The sequence below is a fragment of the Hemiscyllium ocellatum genome, chromosome 20 (assembly GCF_020745735.1).
Source record: "Hemiscyllium ocellatum isolate sHemOce1 chromosome 20, sHemOce1.pat.X.cur, whole genome shotgun sequence".
In the NCBI taxonomy this organism is placed as follows: Eukaryota; Metazoa; Chordata; class Chondrichthyes; order Orectolobiformes; family Hemiscylliidae; genus Hemiscyllium; species Hemiscyllium ocellatum.
Genome location: NC_083420.1, coordinates 23,368,230 through 23,390,231, shown reverse-complemented (window position 1 = coordinate 23,390,231; position 22,002 = coordinate 23,368,230). Strand labels below are relative to the sequence as shown.

General features: G+C 41.7%; 1 protein-coding gene across 1 annotated transcript in view; it reads left to right on the top strand.

Annotated features, from left to right (window-relative positions):
* Nucleotides 1-22,002, top strand: part of daglb (diacylglycerol lipase, beta) — a 36,556-nt gene that overhangs the window by 2,798 nt on the left and 11,756 nt on the right. The window contains exons 2-9 of the mRNA XM_060840588.1: nt 1,352-1,503; nt 2,787-2,961; nt 3,256-3,508; nt 8,422-8,544; nt 9,871-10,004; nt 13,362-13,488; nt 14,716-14,799; nt 21,430-21,507. Of these exons, the coding sequence (XP_060696571.1) occupies nt 1,352-1,503; nt 2,787-2,961; nt 3,256-3,508; nt 8,422-8,544; nt 9,871-10,004; nt 13,362-13,488; nt 14,716-14,799; nt 21,430-21,507 (1,126 nt within the window). The remainder of the gene's footprint in view (nt 1-1,351; nt 1,504-2,786; nt 2,962-3,255; nt 3,509-8,421; nt 8,545-9,870; nt 10,005-13,361; nt 13,489-14,715; nt 14,800-21,429; nt 21,508-22,002) is intronic.

Here is a 22,002-nt window from a genome sequence, read left to right as displayed (position 1 = left end):
GTACCTCTTCAAAGAATTCTAATAAATGTATCAGACATTATTTCCTCGTCATGAAACCACATTCACTATGCATAATTGTATCATGTATTTCTAAACAGACTGTTTTTACTTCCTTTATTGTCAACCTCCCTGGCTATCTCTCCACTTTGAGCTGACAGTTAGTGGTGTCCATGGTACCCACATCATTTCTTTATAATACTCACAAATATTTTACAGTGACAGGTCTATAGTTACTTGAAGTTTGACTTCTCTGTCTATGAATAGGGTGTTAAATTATCAGATTTCCAATCCTCTGCACTGAATTGGTATCGGTGTATCCCCTATCTCTGTAGCTACTTCCTTAAAAATCCTGGGATGGTAGCCATCAGGTCCGAGGGCTTATTAACATTTAGCCCGATTGGTTTCCTTAACACTCTGTCTTCTCTTTTCTCTCTCCTTTCACGCTCTCTTACTATGTCTGTCTGCAGGGAGAGACACAGTGAGAGAGCATGAAAGGAGAGAGAAAAGAGAAGACAGAGTGTTAAGGAAACCAATCGGGCTAAATGTTAATAAGCCCTCGGACCTCACCCTCCACAGGCTTCCTTCCCTGTCTTTCTCCCCTTCTCTCTCTCCACCTTCTTCCCCTCCCTTCTCTCTCTGCCTGCCTCTGTGTCTCTCTGCCTGCCTCTCTCTCTCTCTCACCCTCTCTCTGCCTGCCCCTCTGTCTGTCTGTCTCTCTCTCTGCCTGCCTCTGTATCTGTCTCTCTCTCTGTCTGTCTATCTGTCTCTCTGTCTGTCTATCTCTCTCTGTCTGTGTCTCTCTGTCTCTGTCTGTCTGTCTCTCTCTCTGCCTGCCTCTGTCTCTCTCTCTCTCTCTCTCTGCCTGCCTCTGTCTGTCTGTGTGTGTGTCTCTCTCTCTCTCTGCCTGCCTCTGTGTGTGTCTCTCTCTCTCTCTCTCTGCCTGCCTCTGTCTCTCTCTCTCTGCCTGCCTGTCTCTGTGTCTGTCTCTCTCTCTCTCTGCCTGCCTCTGTGTGTGTGTGTGTGTCTCTGCCTGCCTTCTCCCTCCCCAAACTTTGCAGTGGTCTCTGATTTGTGATGATTATTTGGTTCACTTGATATATAACTTCGATGGGAAAATGTCCTTGTTGAATGCTGAATATTTTTATTCACATGTTCAGACATGTTATGATTTACCTTTGTGATAGGTGAGACTCCAATCTAAACATTCTAGTTCAGAGGTGGACTCTTCCACTGCACCACCAAAATTATAAATTTACTCACGTTTTGTTTTAACAGGGAGGTTGACTCAGTGTGTCTGTTGCACAGACTTGTTGGGAAGCTGACCAACTCATTATCCCTTTTTGTTTTGCAGGTGGATTGGAATCCTAGCTTTGTACTTGACTCATCGAGGACAGTTCGACTGTAAAGGAGGAGGGTTCCTCCCCAGCTATCTTGTGGTCTTGATTGTTATTTTAGCTGCGATTATCTTGGTCCTTTCTGTGATTGTTTATGTCAGTATGCAAGGTGAATATTAATCCGTTGCACGATATAATTGTGCAGTCACTTCTTAGTGGGCAAGACTGCCTTTGTTGCTTGAACTAAAATTGTAAGATGTAAATGAGGTTGTGCACAAAAAACTTCTGATAATGAATTCACAGAAATTAGCCAAGTGTAATGAAAGGAGTGTATATTTACTTGTACACCGTGCCTTTACTGTTATGAGTCAAAATCCTGGAACTCCCTCCCTAATAAAATTATAGCTGTCTCTGTACCAAATGAACTGCAACAGTTCAAGAAGGAACTCACCACCACCACCACAACGGGATAAATGCTCACTCAGCCAGTGAAGCACTCACTGCATGAAATAATTTAAACATAAGTGAATTGAAGTTCTGTATAGAGGGTTTAATTGAATATCTGTGAGCTATTCCATTGGTGACTGGATGAATAAAAGTTCTTCCTGGTATAGTATTCAGAAACATCGACTTACAAGTCTATATTGACTTTAGCAGATTTTAATCATGGGGCAGCAGAGACTGAGACAAACCCTTGCTTTTTGTGTACATGACATCCACATGTATAGGACGTGGACACACACGTTTTCTTACCTTCAATGTCTGCCCTTTCAGTGTCTTGGCCTTACCCATATGGAATTTTGTTTTTAAATCTCTCTATCTTCCCTGAAAGATATCTTTGAATTCCATTTCGGATCACCTTTCTTGCTCGTGTTATTGCATGTCCCAAATTACAATAGTGACTGCTCTCCAACTGTGAAGTTGCTTGAAGGATCTAGTGATCATGAAAACCACAAAATTAGTGTATTTTCCTGTGACAATTGTTTTGAAATAATGTTGTTTATTAATTTTCAAAGCATTTTAGGATGCTTGTTATTGGATTGGAGGTGAGAAAAATCTAGCTATACTTACTTGCTATGCAGAGGGAAGAAGTGGGTGTGGCGGTATTTGCATAGGTAATAGTGGACTTTCTTTTCATCTCTGTCTGACAATCCAAAAGCTGCCTATTCATTCCAAGTTGACACACTCAGTGGAGTATTGAGGAAATACTACACTGTCAAAGATGTCATCGATTGGATAAGGCATTAAACCTGTCTAACTCACTCAAGTGACATAATAGTTATAAGTTTGAGAACTGTATGTTCAGAGTAAATTCAAATTCTGGAAACCTTACCCACCCTGATTGTAATAACACTACAGCCGACTTATCCTCCCAGAAGTATATGACATCTAGCATGAAAGAAAAACAGCAAATTACCACACACCTTATATTCTTGGTTTCCTTCTTTACAGGAACTATCACCAAGCCAGGTCCGAGACGACATATCCCAATTCTGATTTACGTCCGTACTACTCTTTATTTACCTGAACTGGTCTGGGCAATCTTGGGTGCTGTCTGGGTCAATGACAAAAGCCAGGGTTGTGCTCCCTCCGTCGTTAACACAATTACTATAGCTGTCATTGCTAGGTAAGAAAGCATTTATAGCCTATTGATTGTAAAAGTTATGATTTGTCTGAAACAAGGCACCTCTGACAGTGCAGCACACTCTTAGTACAGCGTTGAGATTGTCGGCCTTGATCTTATACTCAAGTTTCTGGAATTGAACTTGAATCCACGCCCTTCTAATTCAGGCAAGAGCACTATTTGTTGAGCTACAACTGAGAAAATCTAAGGAATAGATTTGGAATCATGTTTTTTTTCTTAAACCGAAGTCCTGTTTGAGATTTCAACACTAATCCTGGAAAATTATCCTTTTCGCAGTTGGGTTTTCTTACTCTTCACGGTGGTTGCTGTCTTAATTTTCTTCGACCCTCTGGGCAGACCCAAACATTTAAACTACTTAGGAGGCGCAGCCCGTGACTTGGAAAGCAGTGACTCAGTCCAAGCAAAATCTATAGCGGCACGGGTATGGGAGTGCAGGTTGAAGTTGATGTGTTGCTGTGTTCCAAAGGATACAAAGGACAACCGGGCTGCCTTTACAGACATCGCAGAACTCTTTACTGCCTTTTTTCTGGTAAGTTGTTCTTTAAACTTGGGAAACATGTGGTTTAATGCCACAGGCCATTTTGACATGGGCATAAGAAGAAAAATTTAAAAGTCAGGTCTGTTCTAGCACACTGGAGCAATTCATTTGATAAACAATCAATCTTTTGAAGATGAATCGTAATAGATCAGAACCTTTTTATATGTAGATGATGAGCAGCTGAGTTTCTCTAGCACTTTGTTTTTATCTATGTTAAATACAGGTTTGCTAAGCATTGTATTTTTTCTAAAGCTTTTGACTTATTTAAAGTAAACTGTACAGAAAAGCTTGTGTTCATTTTTTATTGTTTTTCTTGAGCAATATAAATGTTTTTGAAAATTTAAGTCTTACTGAAATATTTTTGTGATCTGGAAGAACTTTAGATTTGTACTAAACTATGAGTAAAGGTTCTTGCAATTGCTCCTAATCTCCCTTCGAGAGAATTGAATGCTTCCTGATTCAGTTACAATCATATTGTGCAGAAGCTGAGTGATTTTATAGGTCCCACTTGGTCCGTGTAATGTCCTGGTCTAGTTTTGATCAGCTGAGGAGGTCAGAGAGAAATTTCCCAGACTTTTTTCCATGGCCAACCTGTGTTTTTTTTCTCGTCCTGTCCGGTGATTGTAATTATGGGAAGAAGGGCCTGCCATTTTGTTTTTGTCAATTTTGTGACCTCCAGGACTGTTCAAGTGAGCCCATCCATCTAATAGAAAATTCCTAATCATGAGAGAGTTGCCGATGTCAGACATGGAAATTTTAAAACAAAGTTATATTGTCTGACCTAAACTTTATGGGAGAGCAATCTCCAGATTAATAGATTCTTTGAAGTGTGGAAACAGGCCCTTCAGCCCAACAGGTCCACACCAACCCTCCGAAGAGTAACCCACCCAGACCGATTCCCCTACATTTACTCCTGACTAACGTACCTCACACAATGGGCAATTTATCATAGCTAATTCACCTAACCTGCACATCTTTGCATTGTGGAGGAAACCATAGCACCCGAGGGAAACCCACGCAGACACTGGGAGAATGTGCAAACTCCACACAGGCAGTCGCCCGAGGCAGGAATCGAACCCAGGTCACTGGCGTTATGAGGCAGCAGAGCTAACCAATGAACCACCGTGCCCTTGGGATGCACGATGGCTCAGTGGTTAGCACTGCTGCCTCACAGCACTATGGTCCCAGGTTCGATTCCTGCCTGGGGCGACTGTCTGTGTGGAGTTTGCACATTCTCCCCATGTCTGCGTGGGTTTCCTCTGGGTGCTCTGGTCTCCTCCCGCAATGCAAACCTGTGCAGGTTAGGTGAATTGGCCATGCTAAATTGCCCATAGGTTAGGTGAGTTAGTCAAGAGGGAAATTGGTCTGGGTGGGTTACTCTTCAGAGGTTCGGTATGGACTTGTTGGGCTGAAGGGTCTGTTTCCATACTGTAGGGAATCTAATCTAATCTAATCTAATCATTCCTGATCCTTTGCGAAAGTCACGCTGATAAAGCACAGGGAGCAGGTGATCTTGGTTGGTTCATAATTTGGGGGTTGGGGTTATGGGGGGGGGGGGGCAGTGACCATAATTCTATTAGTTTAAAAACAGCAATGGAAAAGGATAGACCAGATCTAAAAGTTTAAGTTCTAGATTGGAGGAAGGTCAATTTTGATAGTATTAGGCAAGAACTTTCAAAAGTTGACTGGGGGGGTGTTCGCAGGTAAAGGGACGGCAGGAAAATGGGAAGCATTCAAAAAAATGAGATGGAGAGTCCAGAGACTGTATGTTCCTGTTCGGCTGAAAGGCAAGGGTTGTAGTGTCGGGAATGTTGGATGACTAGGGAAACTAAGGTTTTGGATGAGAATAAGAAGGAAGCATATGTCAGATATAGACAGCAGGGACTGAATGAATCCCTAGAAGAACATAAAGGCAGTAGGAACATACTTAAGAGGGAAATCAGGAGGACAAAAAGGGGACGTGAGATAGCTTTGGCAAATAGGGTTAGAGGTTCCAAAGGGATTCTACAAATACATTAAGGACAAAAGAATAACTAGGGAGAGAATAGGCCCTCTGAAAGATCAAAAAGACCACCTGTATTTGGAACTACAGGAGATGGGGAGATACTAAACAAACATTTTGCATCAGTATTTACTGTGGAAAAGGATATGGAAGATAGAGAGCATGGGGAAATATGAACAGCGACATCTTGAAAAATGCCTATAGTACAAAGGGGAGGTGCTGGATATCTTAAGATGAATAAGATTGGATAAATGCCCAGGCCTGATCAGGTGTACCTTAGAACTCTGGGAAGCTCAGGAAGTGATTGCTGAGCCCCTTGCTGCAATAATTGTGCCATTGATAGCCATAAGTGAAGTGTTGGAAGATTGGAGGTTGACTAACGTGGTGCCACTGTTTAAGAAAGGTGATGAGGACAAGCCAGGGAACTATAGACCGGTGAGTCTGATGTTGGTGGTGAGCAAGTTGTTGGAGAGACTCCTAAAGGACAAGATTTACATGTATTTTGAAGGCAAGGACTGATTAAGGATAGTCAACATGGGAAATCATTTCTCACTAACTTGATAGAGTTTTTTGAAAAAGTAACGAAGAGTATTGAAGGCAGAGCGGTGGACATGATCTATATGGACTTCAGTACAGTGTTTGACAAGATTCCCCATAGGAGACTGGTGAGCAAGCTTAGATTTTATGGAATATAGGGAGAAGTCACCAGTTGGATAGAGAACTGGCTGCAAGGTAGAAGACAGAGGGTGGTGATGGAGGGTTGTTTTGCAGACTGGAGGCCTGTGACCAGTGGAGTGCCACAAGGATCAGTGCTGGGTCTACTACTTTTCATCATTTATATTAATGATTTGGATGTGAGCATAAGAAGTATAGTTAGTACGTTTGCTGATGACACCAAAATTGGAGGTGTAGTGGACAGTGAAGAAGGTTATCTCAGATTACAACGGGATCTTGATCAGATGGGCCAATGGGCTGAGGAGTGACAGATGTAGTTTAATTTAGACAAATGTGAGATGCTGCATTTTGGAAAGGCAAATCAGGACAGGACTTCATGGTAAGGTCCTGGAGGTTGTTGCTGAACAAAGTGACCTTGGAGTGCAGGTTCATAGTTCTGTGAAAGTGGAATCCCAGGTTAACAGGATTGTGAAGAAGGCATTTGGCATGTTTGCCTTGATCAGTGCATTGAGTATTGATTTGGTAGATCATTTTGTGGCTGTACAGGACTTTGGTTAGGCTCCTTTTGGAATAATGCATGCAGTTCTTGTCTTCCTGCTATGGGAAGGATGTTTTGAAACTTGAAATGGCTCAGAAGAGATTTACAAGGATGTCACCAGGGTTGGAGAGTTTAAGCTATAGGGAGAGGCCGAATAGACTCGGGCTATTTTCCCTGCAACATAGGAGGCCGAGGGGTGACCTTCGAGAAGTTTCTAAAATCATGAGTAGGCATGGATAGGGTGAATAGATAAGATCTTTTCTCTGGGCTAAGGGAGTCGAAAATTAGAGGCCATAAGGTGAGTGGGGAAAGATCTAAAAGGGACCAAAGGGGCAACTTCTCCACGCAGAGGTGATATATATATGGGGTGAGCTGCCGGAGGAAGTGGTGGAGGTTGGTGCAATTACATTTAAAAGGCATTTGGATGAGTACATGAATAAGAAGGGTTTTAAAGGGATTTGGGCAAAATGCTAGCAAATGGGACCAGATTTATTTATGATATTTGGTTAGCATAGACATTTTGGACTGAAAGGCTGTTTCAGTGCTATACAGCTGTGACTCTAATTTGAGGTAGTTAGTGTGTTCAAGACAGGCCCCAGCACCAGATGCCTGGAGGAAGAACGCCTCATCTTCTGCCTCGGAACACTTCCAACCCCAGGGCATCAATGTGGACTTCAACAGTTTCCTCATTTCCCCTTCCCCACCTCACCCTAGTTTCAAACTTCCAGCTCAGCACTGTCCCCATGACTTGTCCTACCTGCCTATCTCCTTTTCCACCTATCCACTCCACCCTCTCCTCCCTGACCTATCACCTTCATCCCCTCCCCCACTCACCCATTGTACTCTATGCTACTTTCTCCCCACCCCCATCCTCCTCTAGCTTATCTCTCCACGCTTCAGGCTCACTGCCTTCATTCCTGATGAAGGGCTTTTGCCCGAAATGTCGATTTCGCGGCACTTTGGATGCTGCCTGAACTGCTGTGCTCTTCCAGCACCACTGATCCAGAATCTGGTTTCCTGCATCTGCAGACATTGTTTTTACCCAGTTTCCCAGTCAATGTTGCATTTTAATTCAGTGTTCCTTTGTCCTGTCTGTTTTTATTTTTGACATTCATGCTGCACCCGGTGCTGGGTAATGACCATCTCTAATGACAGAATCTAATCATCACCCCATGACATTTAATGTCATTATCATCACTAGATATCATTCTCCTGTGTGCACCCGCCACCCCCCCCCAAAATAAATTGTGGTAACCATTGATTAGAAACTTTAGTGGACCAGACATATACATGCTGTGGCTACTAGAGCAGGTCAGATGCTAAGAAAATGAATGACGACAACACCACCACCTGCAAGTTCCCCTCCAACACTCTCACCATCCTTGACATCCTACCTTGTTACTGGGCCAAATCCTAGTAATCCCTCCCTGACTACATTGTGGGTGTATCTACCTGATGTAGGTGGCATTACTTCAAGAAAGTTGCTTGTCACCACATTGATGGGCAATAAATGTTGGCCCAGTCGGTGACACACTCCTCCCAGGAACCAATTTTTAAAGTAATCTTAATTCTTTTAGCTCAGTTTTCTTGAGGAAAGGCTGGGATGTATGTTTACAAACACTCCTTTGAAGTTTTATATTTTACAGATAAAGTTTTACATTCTTTCTACTGGTTTATCTCTGTGAGCAGGACACAGACTTGGTGCCTGGTGATATCGCTGCAGGACTGACTCTTTTGCATCAGGAGCAGGATAAGCGAGAGCAGTGTAGTGATCTGGAGGAGGTGGCTTGTACTGTCCCTCAATCACAAACTGTAAGTTCTCAGTTGAGAATTTTGAATCTTATTCAATTGACAGTGACTTTTTAGTTTCTCAAGAAGACCCAAACTTATTCTCCTTTTTCACAATTACTGGAATTGAATTTTAACACAAGATGTGACTTTTCTCTGCTCCTTATTTCTGCAGTGTCAGATTGTACTAAACATCAGTATTCTAAGTGGAAGGAGAACGTTTCTTTAGATCTCTCCAAAAGGCTAACACTGATCACTAGTAGCAGAATATTCCAGCACAGAAGCACACCACTCAGCCAACTTTCCACATTGGCGTTTTATGCTTTACACGAGTCCTCTTCATCTCACTGATCTGCTGCTTCCTCCCTCATGCATGTCTAGCCTTTCCTTAAATGTATCTGTTATTCACCTCAACAACGGGCGGCACGGTGGCACAGTGGTTAGCACTGCTGCCTCACAGCGCCTGAGACCCGGGTTCAATTCCCGACTCAGGCGACTGACTGTGTGGAGTTTGCACGTTCTCCCCGTGTGTGCGTGGGTTTCCTCCGGGTGCTCCGGTTTCCTCCCACAGTCCAAAGATGTGCGGGTCAGGTGAATTGGCCATGCTAAATTGCCCGTAGTGTTAGGTAAGGGGTAATGTAGGGGTATGGGTGGGTTTCGCTTCGGCGGGTCGGTGTGGACTTGTTGGGGCGAAGGGCCTGTTTCCACACTGTAAGTCTAATCTAATCTAATCTAATCTAAAAACTTGTAGTAACGCTCTCTATTTTCTAATCATTGTGGGAGTTATATCCCTTTTAAGATGTCTTTTGGTTGTTAACTCCAGCAATATTTCCTTTGCAATTTTGGGGCAGAAAGAAGCTATTGGCTCACCAGAGATTAGTTTTTCACATGTTTTGCTGCTGTACCACTGCCAGTGATGTACGGTGTCAGCATTTGGATTCTGTTTGGTGCTGAATGTTAACAACTGTAAATATGTCATGTATTACCAATTTTGCTTGCATTCCAGCCATATGTCAGACATGTAATCATCCATGCATTAATTACCATAAACACTGGATTACAAAGCATTCTTCCACTTTGCACGCGGTCGCCCAATAGTCCCCCATTGTGTGCTGACCTGAAAGCATCAATGTGGAAGTATCTGCAAGGACCACCATGCATTAGTAAGCTGCTCATAAATTGCAGATTATTAGATGCATTGATGTGTTGTACCTTGTGACTAATACGCAGGACAGAAGCAGCTTGAGCCAGCTGGTTCCCTAGTTTCCTAGAATTGACTTGAGAACCTAGTTTCTGTTCTGTATATCTTATTAAGTTACGTGTCTTGGCATCACCTATTGTTTTTACCAGGCTGAGGAGCTGGATATAGAATTGGAGAACTCTGCTCACTACATGCAGTTTGCTGTTGCAGCATATGGATGGCCACTGTACATCTTCAGTCACCCACTAACTGGCATATGCAGGCTGAGCCATAACTGCATGTGGTAAGTCCTAATGGTTTTCAATACTCAAACCTCTTCAGTGTGGTCCTGAAGATGCCTCATGTATCTTGGGGTAACTATGACTGCGATTATGATACCAAGTCCTACGTTTTAGTTAGTTTTCAGGGTAGAGTCCCCAAGATTGTTGCACATCTGCATTTGTTGATAACTGAGCATATGATTTCCAGTGCTGTGTTATAAATTGAAATTTATCTCCTACAATTAAAATACTTTTTATGGCAATTAGTCTCTTTATGGGATCGTAGATTGGTTGTAACACAGAAAGAGACCATTTGACCTGTCATGTCATAGTCATACAGCACGGTCCAACTAAACCATGCCAAACATAATCCCAAACTAGACTAGTTCCAACTGCCTGCTCAAAGCCCATATCCCCCCAAACCTTTCCTACTCACGTACTTATCCAAATATCTTGCAAATGTTGTAATTGTACCCGCATCCACCACTTCCTCAGGAAATTCTTTACACACGTGAGGCATCGTCTGTATAAAAAAAAATTACTTCCCATGTCTTGAAAACCCCCATCCTAGGGAAAAGAAAACTGCCATTAACTCTTTAAAGTAATGAAAGGTATAGATAAACTTCTACCAGTTTGCCCCTCAACCTTCCATGCTCCAGTGAAAGTCGTCCCAGCCTATCCAGCTTGCTGTCATAACTTGAACCTTCCATACCCGGCAATATCTTGATATATCTCTTCTGAACCCTTTCCAGCTTAATAACATCCTTCCTATAACTAGGCAACCAGAACTGGATACAGTATTCCAGAAGGGATCTCACAGATGTCCTGTACATCCTTAACATGACTTCCCATCTCCTATACTCAAAGGACTGAGCAATGAAGACAAATGTGCCGAACAGTGTTTTAACCATCCTGTCTACATGTCTACACTTCAAAAAATATTATGAACCAGCACTCTGAGGTCCCTCTGTTCTACATCACTGTCCAAGGCCCTACCATTGATTGTACAAACCCTACCCTTGTCTGTTGTACCAAAATGCAATACCTTGCATTTATCCAGATTGAAGTCCATCTGCCATTTTTCATCCCACTGACCCATTTGATCAAGATCCCTTTGTGAACTTAGAAAACCTTCCTCTTTGTCTTCTACACCACTAATTTTTGTGTCACTCGTAAACTTTCTAACCATGCCTTCTTTACTCTTATCCAAATGATTTATATAAATGACAAACAAATGAGGACCGAGAACTGATTCCTGTGGAACCCACTGGTGGCAGGTCTCCTGTCCAAAACACCGCCCTCTACCAGTACTGTCTCTGGATGTTAAACCAGTTATGTATCCAATTGGCAAATTTACCCTCAATCCCACATAACTTAACTTTACTAATTAGTTTACCATGCGGAATCTTGTCAAAGGCTTTCCTAAAATACAAATAAACAACGTCTACTGCTCTGCCCTCACAACCTTTTTGATAATTTTCCCAAAAAACTCAATCAAGTTTGTGCGACACTATCTTTCGTGCAGAAGACCATCCCTAATCAATTTTTGACTCTCTAAATGTCCATAAATCCTATATTTTATGATCTCTACCTGAAGGGTCTGTTTCCATGCTGTACATCGTTGACTCTAATTTATCCATAACCGAAGTCAGACTCTCCGGTCCTGTCAGCTCTCTGCAAGAGCAACTCAGCCAGTCCAACTCTTCCATCTTCCGCCAGTAGCCCACGGAATATTTTCTTTTCGGATATTTATCTGAATTCTCTTTTAAAGTCAATATTGAATCTCACTTTCTTCATGTTACCATAGGTTATTTTGCCATTGACTTTGTACTGGTATCCTCTGGTTCTTAACTGTTCCACCAATGAGGATAGCTTTATCACTATCTACTATGTCCAGATCCTATGTGAACAGCTCCATCAAATCTCTTCTCAACATTCTCTTCATTGAGGAAAACGGTCTCAGGTTCGGCAGTCTACCCTCATGACTGATGTGGAGGTGTAGATGTTGGACTGGGGTGGACAAGGTTAAAAGTCACATGACATCAGGTTATAGTTCAACAGGTTTATTTGAAAATACAAGCTTTCAGACACTGCTCCTTCACCTGACAAAGGAACAGCACTCCAAAAGCTTGTGATTTCAGATAAACCTGTTGGACTGTAACCTGGTAATGTGTGACTTCTGACCTTATTCTCATGACTGAAATTTCTCATCTCTGTCACTATTTTCGTGAATCCTTTCTGCATCCTCTCCAAGCTTTCACTTCTTTCTAAAGTATGGTGCCTCGAATTGGGTATGTTCTTCCAGTTGAGATCAATCAGTTCTTTGTAAGGATCTGTCATAGAGTCCTTGCTTTCATATTCTTGGCCTGCATTAAGCTTAAAATCCTATATGTGTAAACTTGCTTTCTCAGTCTGTCCTGCCACCTTCAATGGTTTGTCCATATATACCACAAGGTCCTTCTCCTTTGCGCCCCTTTTAGTGTTGTACCTTCCAGTTTATAGCCTTTCATAAGATAGTGCTTATTCACCAAAAGAGCGAAGATCTTGTGTAGGCAGAGTTTCTAATTGGGAGCTTTGTATTTGTCTTCACAACTGAAGTGGATGCAGCGTAGGGTGACCAAATGTGAGTTTTTCTTAAGAAAACTTTCCCTCTGACCATATGTATCATGAAACATCTGGTACTGGGATCTGACTGATATGTAAAACCACACAGAGGAAGTCTAGTTAGATCTGATAAGACAGAAGCTGTTGAAAAATACTGGCTGCCAGGAAATCTAACAGCAAATGCAGCTATGGACGTGTGCTGGTGAAAGTTTGGGGACTCTTTGGGGGCAGGAAGGAAAATTGAGTCGGCTAAAATCCTGTCAGTAACTAAATTATAACTTCACTCTGACTTTTCAAAACCAAAGGACAAATGCACAAGTTGCAGCTTTACACTGAATTTAGTGGTAATTTTAATTGAAAGGAAGTTACGCATTTTATTGAGCAACAGTGTCAGAGTGAATTGGTCAGTCACAGCTTTTATTGATGCATGTCAGGAATGGGAGAAGATAATTTAGCCCCTTGGACCTCTCCCACCTTTCAACCAATCACGATTGTTCTGTATTTATGCCTCCAGGTTCTATTTTTCCATAATGCTTTTGCAGAGCAAAAAATACAAGTCTTGATGTTTTCAAATAGTCATCTTTGTCTAACCTTATTCAACCGCAGCAATCTTTTGAAAGAGGTGAGACAGAGGAGGAAGAGTTCCAGGCATCCTTCCCTGTTTGAATGAAGAACTGACTGTTGCCAAGTGTTCATTCTCTGGTTTACAGTCACAAGTGCTTTAAAACTCGTGAAATGAGAGTCCTCAGTTTAATGTAAGTTATTTTTCTCTCTAGTTGCAGAAGCCAGTTTCCTGAGCAGGACATAGTTGGTGGGGATCACGTGGGCTGCCATTTCACCTCCATGCTGCAAACTACAGGGCTGCAATACCGAGACTTTATCCATGTCAGCTTTCACAACAAGGTAACAGCTAACTTGGACAGTCTAAAACAGGGGGAAAAAAAACTACCTGCAACATGGCATCTTTAAATTCACAGCTTAACGTCAATCGAAAGTGCTCTGGGAGGGGTAATGCTGAGGACATGTCACATGCTTTGGAAAGGGGAGTGTTGATGGGGTGCTATGCTGTGGGAGGGATGATGCTGAGGGGATGCCACGCTGTGGAGGTGCAGTTTTTCAGACAAGACTAAGGGCCTCACTCATCAGGTCCAGCTGTCATTAAACGTCTGTTCCATTTTGTAAGAACAACAAAACCATTCTTCAAGCATCTTCTGTTGAAGGGCAGATTTATCTGGCAGCTATTTGATTACTACTTATGGGCGCTTTTGTTTATACCTCAGTGATATTTACCAGGTTATCACGATTTACTGCGCTGTCAAACTATTCCTTTTGGATATAAAATGCAATGGGATGTTCTGAGGACATGGCAAGCTTTGTTAAGAATACAGATTTGTTCTTTTGTATTATGGTTCACAAATATTTTCTATATCTATGTCAGACCAATCTAATGCAGAACAATTGCCATTAGTGCATAAAGAGGAACTGAGGGATTAAGGTTTTACAAGTACGCGTGATTGCAAAGATTATTCGTGTGCTACAGAGAAAATGTTTGACACTTGATTGCCCAACTGCCTGTTCTTTCCTTTTTTCAAAAGTTCAAATGTTACAAAATGTAACCATCTACTTTAGCATGTGAGAGAGATTAAGGCGTACACGGGCGGCACGGTGGCACAGTGGTCAGCACTGCTGCCTCACAGCACCAGAGGTCCAGGTTCAATTCCCACCTCAGGCGACTGACTGTGTGGAGTTTGCACATTCTCCCCGTGTCTGCATGGGTTTCCTCCCACAGTCCAAAAATGTTCAGGTTAGGTGAATTGGCCATGCTAAATTGCCCGTGGAGTTAGATGAAGGGGTAAATGTAGGGGAATGGATCTGGGTGGGTTGCGTTCAGCAGGTCGGCGTGGACTTGTTGGGCCGATACTGTAAGTAATTTAATCTAATACCGTCATTGATCTCCAGAGAGGCAGGGTGACACTTTTGCTGTTGTCCATTTCATGGTTTTTTTGCATTCTGTAAACATTGCGTGAAAGTTGCAGCTGAGTAATAGCGAGCTATTTTCAAAAGCTAATTCAATGATTTGTGGCTGTTTTAAATCTTAGATGTTGTCTTATTTTCACCCCATTTGTGCAGATTTATGAAATTCCGTTTTATGTGGCACTGGATCACAAAAAGGAAGCTGTGGTGGTGGCTGTGAGAGGAACTCTTTCACTCGAGGTTAGTCTTCCCTCAATTCTATAAGGCAGCCAGTTACTTTAACTTGGTGGTAGGGAAACTTCTAGAAATGAGAATCCATGGCAAAATTAAATTAGCTTAATTGTGTTTTTTGCTGAGGTAAGAGGTTTGATGAGGGTAACAAAAGCAGAAATTGCAGGAGAAACTCAGAGAACTGGCAGCATCTGTGGAGAGAAAAGAGTTAACAATTTGAGTCCAGTCACTTTTCTCTAGAACACACAGGATTTGATGAGAGTAATGTGGTGTCTATGGCTTTCTGAAAAGCCTTTAGTTACATGGTGCACAACAGAGCTCTGAGGAAACTCTGAGCTCATGGAATAAAAGGAACATAACAACATAGACACGACAGTGACTGGAAGAACAGGGGAACAGTTTTTTTTTCAGGCTGGAGGAAAGTTGAAAGTGGAGTACCCGAGAGGTTAGACCCTTCCTTTTTCTGATATATGTTAAAGATCTCAATCTTGGGGTACGTAGCACAATTTAAGAAATTGGAGACAATACAAACTTCTAAGTATTGTAAGCTATGAAGGGCTTAGAACTTCAAAAAGACACAGGTTGATTGACTGGGTGGCGAAGTGGCAGATAAAATTTAATGCAGAGAAATGTGAAAAATTCATTTTAATTCTAAACAGGTTGTAGGAACTGAAGGACCTGAGTGTATATGGGTGTGAATAATTGAAGGTGGCAGAACAGTTTGGGGGGAGTGGTTAATAAAGCACAAAACATTTTAGGTTGCAATAATAGGGGCATAGATTGCAAAAGCCTGGAACCTGTATTACACCAGCACAAAACACTGGTTCAGCCACATCTGGATTATTATGTCTTTAGAAAAGTAGTGAATGCATTAAAAAGAGCATAGAGGAGAGATCCAAGATGGCGGCGACTCAGCAAGTCTGAGTTTACAGTGCTCTTCCCAAAACCTGGGTAAAGTGAGTTACTCACCCCCACCACACTTACCAAACCACCCAAAAAAATTTTCTAACCTTAACTAGCTGTTTACTATTATATTTAAGCAGTTTAATATTAAGTGGATAATGAGTAAACCAAAGGGATCCCGCAGCTCTCAGAAAACAAAGACCCCTCCCCCACCCTCCTCTCCTCCTCCGGCTGCAGCTGATGTAAAAACAGGCCTTGAAGAGATGATTGCCAGGCTGGAAACGACACTCGTCAATTTCATCACAGAATCCAGACAGAGATGGAATGCATTCGAAGAAAAGTTACAAAAGTACAGCCAGGCTCTCGAGGAATTGCAGGGCCGAGTGAAGGGGGCGGAGCTAAAGGCCACGACCTCCGAGGCTGCAGCACAAACAGCTGCAGAACAGGTGCGAGCTCTGGAGCAGAGAGTCCGGGCCTTTGAAATCTACATGGATGACCTGGATAATAGAAATCGGAGAAAGAATATCCGTCTTCTGGGCCTCCCTGAACAAGAGAAGGGACAGTTAGCAGTATTTCTGGAGCGATGGTTGCCCCAGCTTTTAAACCTGGGGGCTGAAACTGACCGGGTAAGGGTGGAGTGGGCCTACCGGGTCGCAGTACACGGATCTGGCCCAAACCAGCGCCCACGCCCGGTCCTGTTCCGGCTGCAGAGTTATAGGGAGAGGCAGATACTCCTGGACGCCTCCAGAAAGCTTGGAAAGGATCCTAAAGCTATGATTCATGAAGGATCCAAGATTATGTTATTTCAGGACTTCTCCCCGGCTTTGGCACGAAGGAGGAAGGCGTTTGATGAGGTGAAGAAATGTCTAAGGAACTTAAATATTCAATACACCTTACGCTACCCAGCGACGTTATGCTTTAACCACGAAGGATCCGAGTATAATTTTAGATCACCAGAAGAGGCTAAGGAACTTTTAGACTCGTTTAAATAAATCGTAAGAGACAATTTATGTTGGCTTGCCTCTTCCACACTCCGTGGGGAGAAGTGGATACTTTACTTTACTTTTGCTTCTGGGAGCAGGGTTGTCTTCCCTTGCTATTTTATGTTATTATACTTAACTGTAATTTGTTGGAGTTGTAATTTTATAGTTATGTGTGTTTGTACATGGCATTGATGCTATCAGATATACTCAGGTATGGGTGGGGGTGGGGCGCTCACTGTTAACTCTAGCTCGGTATTATATCCAAATCCTATTAAGGAGCGCCCGGGTCAAGGGTGGGACACTGTTTGGGAGAGGATATGGTGGACCTTTAGAAAGGAAGTAAGGCCCCCTGAGAACAAGGGGGAGGATCTCCATTCAAACATGTTTTTTTTTGTTCTTATTGTTTGGAAATAGTTTCCTTTTTATTATACTGTTATGAGTGTATTAGAGAACATTTTCTCTTGTTTGAAGGATGTAAGTGACTCAACTATACACTCTGGATAATTGTGGATTAGATTAGTAGTTAACTGAGTTTCATTGTTTTTCTTTCTTCTTTAGTATCATTCCTTTGAATTTTGATGATTATATATTTAAGATCTATTTTTATATTAATGTTTGTGCTTGAAAGTTCTGTTTATTTTTGTAAATCTGTCAAAATATTAAATTTCTAATAAAAATATCTTAAAAAAAAAAAGAGCATAGAGAAGATTCACAAGAATGGTCCTAGGAATGAAGAACTTCAGAGAAGTAGATAGATTGGAAAACCTGGGACCATATTCCTTGAAGAAGGTTAGGCAGTTTAATACAGGTATTCAAGATCATGAGGGATAGGGGAAGTAACTGCTCATGTTGGTGAAAGGATAGAAAACTGGAAGACTTTGATTCAAGATAATTGGTAAAAGAAATTGGGCAGCATGATGGCTCAGTCGTTAGCCCTGCTGCCTCACAGCGCCAGGGACCTAGGTTCAATTCCAGCCTTGGGCAACTGTCTGTGTGGAGTTTGCACATTCTCCCCATGTCTGCATGGGTTTCCTCCAGGTGCTCCAGTTTCCTCCCACAGTCCAAAGATGTGCAGGTTAGGTGAATTATCCATGCTAAATTGCCCGTAGTGTTCAGGGATGTATAGACTAATCAAGGGAAATGTTGAGTAATAGGGTAGGGGATCGGGTCTGGGTGGGATAGTGTTCTGAAGGTCAGTGTGGACTTGATGAGCCGAAGGCCAGTTTCCACACTGTAGACATTCTATGATTCTATAAAACAATACTGACATGAGGAAGATAATTTTTTTTACACAGTGAGAAATTAGAATCTGTACATGCTGTCTGAGAGTGTGGCGAAGCCAGATTATATCAAAGGTGTTTTTCAAGGGAATTAGATTATTATTTGGAAAGAAAATGTACAGAGTTACAATTATGGTATGAATTGGCTGTCTTCTAGGCTGTAATCATGCAAACAAAACAGGTGATATTTTGCAGCATGTTCATCAGTCAAGAGCAGTCAGGATCCATCTGAACTTGTGTGTAAGGAAAAGGGAACTGGACATCAAAAATAAAAACAAAAACAAGAAATTGTTGGGAAAACTCAGCATGGAGAGAAATCAAAAGTTCATATTTTAGGTACATTGACGCTTCTTCACAACAGTGAGCCAATCACTGTACGTTCTAAATAGCTGCTGAGAAAGCCACTTGGGCTGAATTGGACAAAAAGTAACTGAGTTCACATGTGCACTCTGTAGGGTCATACTGCCAACCCAAGTCCAGTTGCTGAAGCTGCTGGCTTGGTCTGCTCCCACAGGAAACACTGGCTCAGTCGATCCATCCCACTCCTATCTCCAGTGCTGAATCTGTCCTTTCACAAACCCAGAGTTGCTCAAGTAAAATGGTGAGCATCAAGACTGACTGACTGGCACCTGTGTGTGTGTGTGTGTAGGGTCTGTGAGTGCTGCATTTGCTAGTTTTGACAGTTTAAACGTACAAACTCCTAAAAGCCCTGTTTGTCTTAGAAAGGATTCTATCTGTGCTGTTGTAGTACCTAATTGGTGCCACTGGATGTCTCTTCATAGCAATAGATCACATTGTGTACTGCTGCCCTGTAGCACCACAGCTGAATGATGCTGGGAGTTGAAAAATGAAATCGCCTCTGCTTTCTTTTACTAGTTCTTCATTTTACTTTTTTTTAAAATCATGCATTTGTTGGGTGTTGTGCCATTGGCTAAGCCAACAGCTGCAAATTTGTATTTTTTTTGTTTTATTGACAATCCCTAATTACCTTTGAGCAGGGGATGGTGAGCTCCCTCTTAAACTGCTGCAATTCATGTGATTTAAGGACACCCCCCAAGATTGCTAGGATTTTGACTCAGGAACAGCGATTCATTTCCAAGTCAGGATAGCATGTTGCACTTGGAGGTGCACTTGCAGATTGTGATTTTCTTATGTGTCTGTTGTATTTGTTCTTCAAGGTGTTAGAGGTGTAGGTCTGGAAGATGATGTCACAGCAGCCTTGTTGAGTGACTGCAATGCATCTTCCAGATGCTATCATTGGACATTCTTAGTGAAGGGCTAAGTTGAAGGTGGTGAATTGGATTCCAGTCCAGCAGTGTTGAGCTTTTGGTGTGTTATTGAAGCTAGACTTCTCCAGACAAGAAAGAATACTCTACTACACTCCTGACTTCTCACTTGTAGATAGTGGACAGCCACTGGAGAGTCAGGCAGTGAGCTTTTCACTGCAGAATGACTAGCCTCTGACCTACTCAGGTAGCCATAGAATTTAAAAAGCTGGACGTGTTCAGTTTCTGGTCGATGTTAACACCCAAGATGTTGATAGTGGAGTAATCCAGTGATGATAATGCCATTGAATGTCAAGGGCCATTGGATAGGTTTTCTCCTATTGATGATGGTCATTTTTTGGCATTTGGATGGTGTGAATGTTCCTTGTTCTTTTCCTACCCATGTCCTTTCCCGGTTGAAACTGTATTAAAGTAACATGTTAAACTGTATTCAAAATCTCTCTAAGGATGATCTCACAAGGGTTGGGTTGTTAACAAGATAAGCACATCTACCCAAGACCTCAGGGGATGGGAGACTTCAAGTCAGCAATAGTCCTGTTTTGCTATTTGATTGGCATTGTAATCTGAGACACATGAGGGTTTCTGTAGCTGTAAAACCCTAAGTTCTGCAATACTTTCCACGTAAATAATATCATTTAACTTGTGGTTTTCGAGATCCTCCACTAGACTAAGCTCAGTCCAAGGAAAGACACCAAGCCAAAGGATTAGTAGAGGTGACTGTAAACTTGGTCAAAGAAGTTGATTTTTTTGGAGTGTCTTCAAGGAGCAGAGTTAGAGGGGTGGAGAGAGATTTACAGAATTCAGGGGTTGAGAGCCCAAGCAAATGAAGGCATTGCCACCAATGGTAGAGCAGTGGAAGTATGACTTAGAAAAGCTCAGGGGCTGAGAGACAGAGGTAGACAGAGGGGACTGGTTATGGAAGGATTTGACAAATTTTTAAAATTGATTGAAATTCTTAAATTTTAAACAAAGCAGTGACTGAAATAATACCAAGAAAGACAATATTGACTACTTAAGGAAAGAGTTTGGTTCAGAAAGTTATTTGAAAAAGAATTGAGTTAACTTGATGCGTATACACTGTATCAAACCTGGAACTTTCCTGATCTGGTTGACTTGTTTCCAGATTAGAAATTAGCAACTGAAGCATTGTGGTCATAATGGTCCCCATTAATGGTACTACTGATCAATCAGATGACAGTGGAACCTAGCCCATAAATTTCCTTTTTACAATTTAGTTACCATGATGGCCAGTAATTGAACATATTTGTTAGAGGCTGCCAAGGGGCTTCTAATAAAAGAACATCAAGGTCTATTACACAAAAAAGGAGAAAAGCACTATTTTTCAAAAAGCATTGATATAAATATCCAAAATAAAGATTCAACCCTGCCCTCCACAATAACCTTACAGATGCTCGAACCTCAGTGAAGGATCATCTTATTTCCATTTTATAATTTCTTATTCAGTTTGTACACTTTTGGTTTCTTTCCAGAAAACTTCTGCATTCACTTTTTTTTTAGTTCGCATTTCTTCATGAGAACATTTAACCTAACTTGTTAGTACAGTTCATGTAATCCTCTCTTCCACAGCCTTCTGTTTCTACAATTTTTTTTGTTCTGACATAAATCACTCGGGACTTTTCTCCTGCTGTAATGGTTCTGGAGGCTGATTATTAATAGCACCTTTGCTGCTGACCCGTTCTGTCAGGCAGGAGCCTGCTTGCTCATTGAAAGAAATCTTTTGGATGGTTGTCTTTCTGAAATAACTGGTTTCCTTACTGCTTGACAACAACTTTTTGTTTCTCTCTTCAAGCCTTTGTTTTCTAAAGCACTGAAACTATTCAGTTCCAGGATTTTTTAAGCCTTATTTAGATGTATGTACACACGTTTTCAGAAACTCCAGTACCTGACTCAGCTCAAAATTGAAACTAAAACTGTCCTCCTTAACATACACCAAATAGAAATTTCATTGATAGTAAAACTGCTTTATTTCTGTCAATGTTTTAGGATCCAAATTTCTAAATGACAATAATTATCATGAGCTTTAATAAAAAGGTCAAAATATTTTCCTTTGTCATTGAACCACGTGGGTGCCAAGTTGATAGTACTTGAACTCAATAAACCTTCATCTTTTTCCATCCAGTGATTCCTGTCTTCCATTCATGTGTCTATCTATTATTTAACCTGCAGGATGCTTTGACAGATTTGAGTGCAGATCGTGAGACGTTGAATGTAGATTGCGTGACAGGAGAATCTTTAGCACATAAGGTAAGTGTTGAATTCCTCCTCTTAAAGTTTGTAAGTACATAAAATTACCAGGGTGAAGGACCACATGAAAACTGAGACACACTTCATTTCAGCATTTACATTTCAACCTCAATGTGGTTATGAAACAGAGTTGACATCTCATGCCCTTTTAGCTTGAATTTCAGATTGGCATCAGAGCTGAATTTAAAGTATATATGTATCCTTATTGACTGGCTAAATATTAATCTGAAATTCTAAATCAGAGCCTAGTGTTATAGAACATATAGTCCAGAAAGACGCCATTTATACAACTGTGCGGTGGGCCGAGCTAACAATTTTTAGTTTAATGTTTCTGCTCTATCCTTTATATACACTTGAGTTTTGTGAACCAAGCTCTGCCTGTGTATAATTGGTTCCTAGCTGTGGTGTTCAGCCTTTGACAGCTCAACCTATGGTTCTTTGACTTCAGAGATGATGGCCTAGCGGTATTATCACTGGGCTGTTAGTACATGGCAG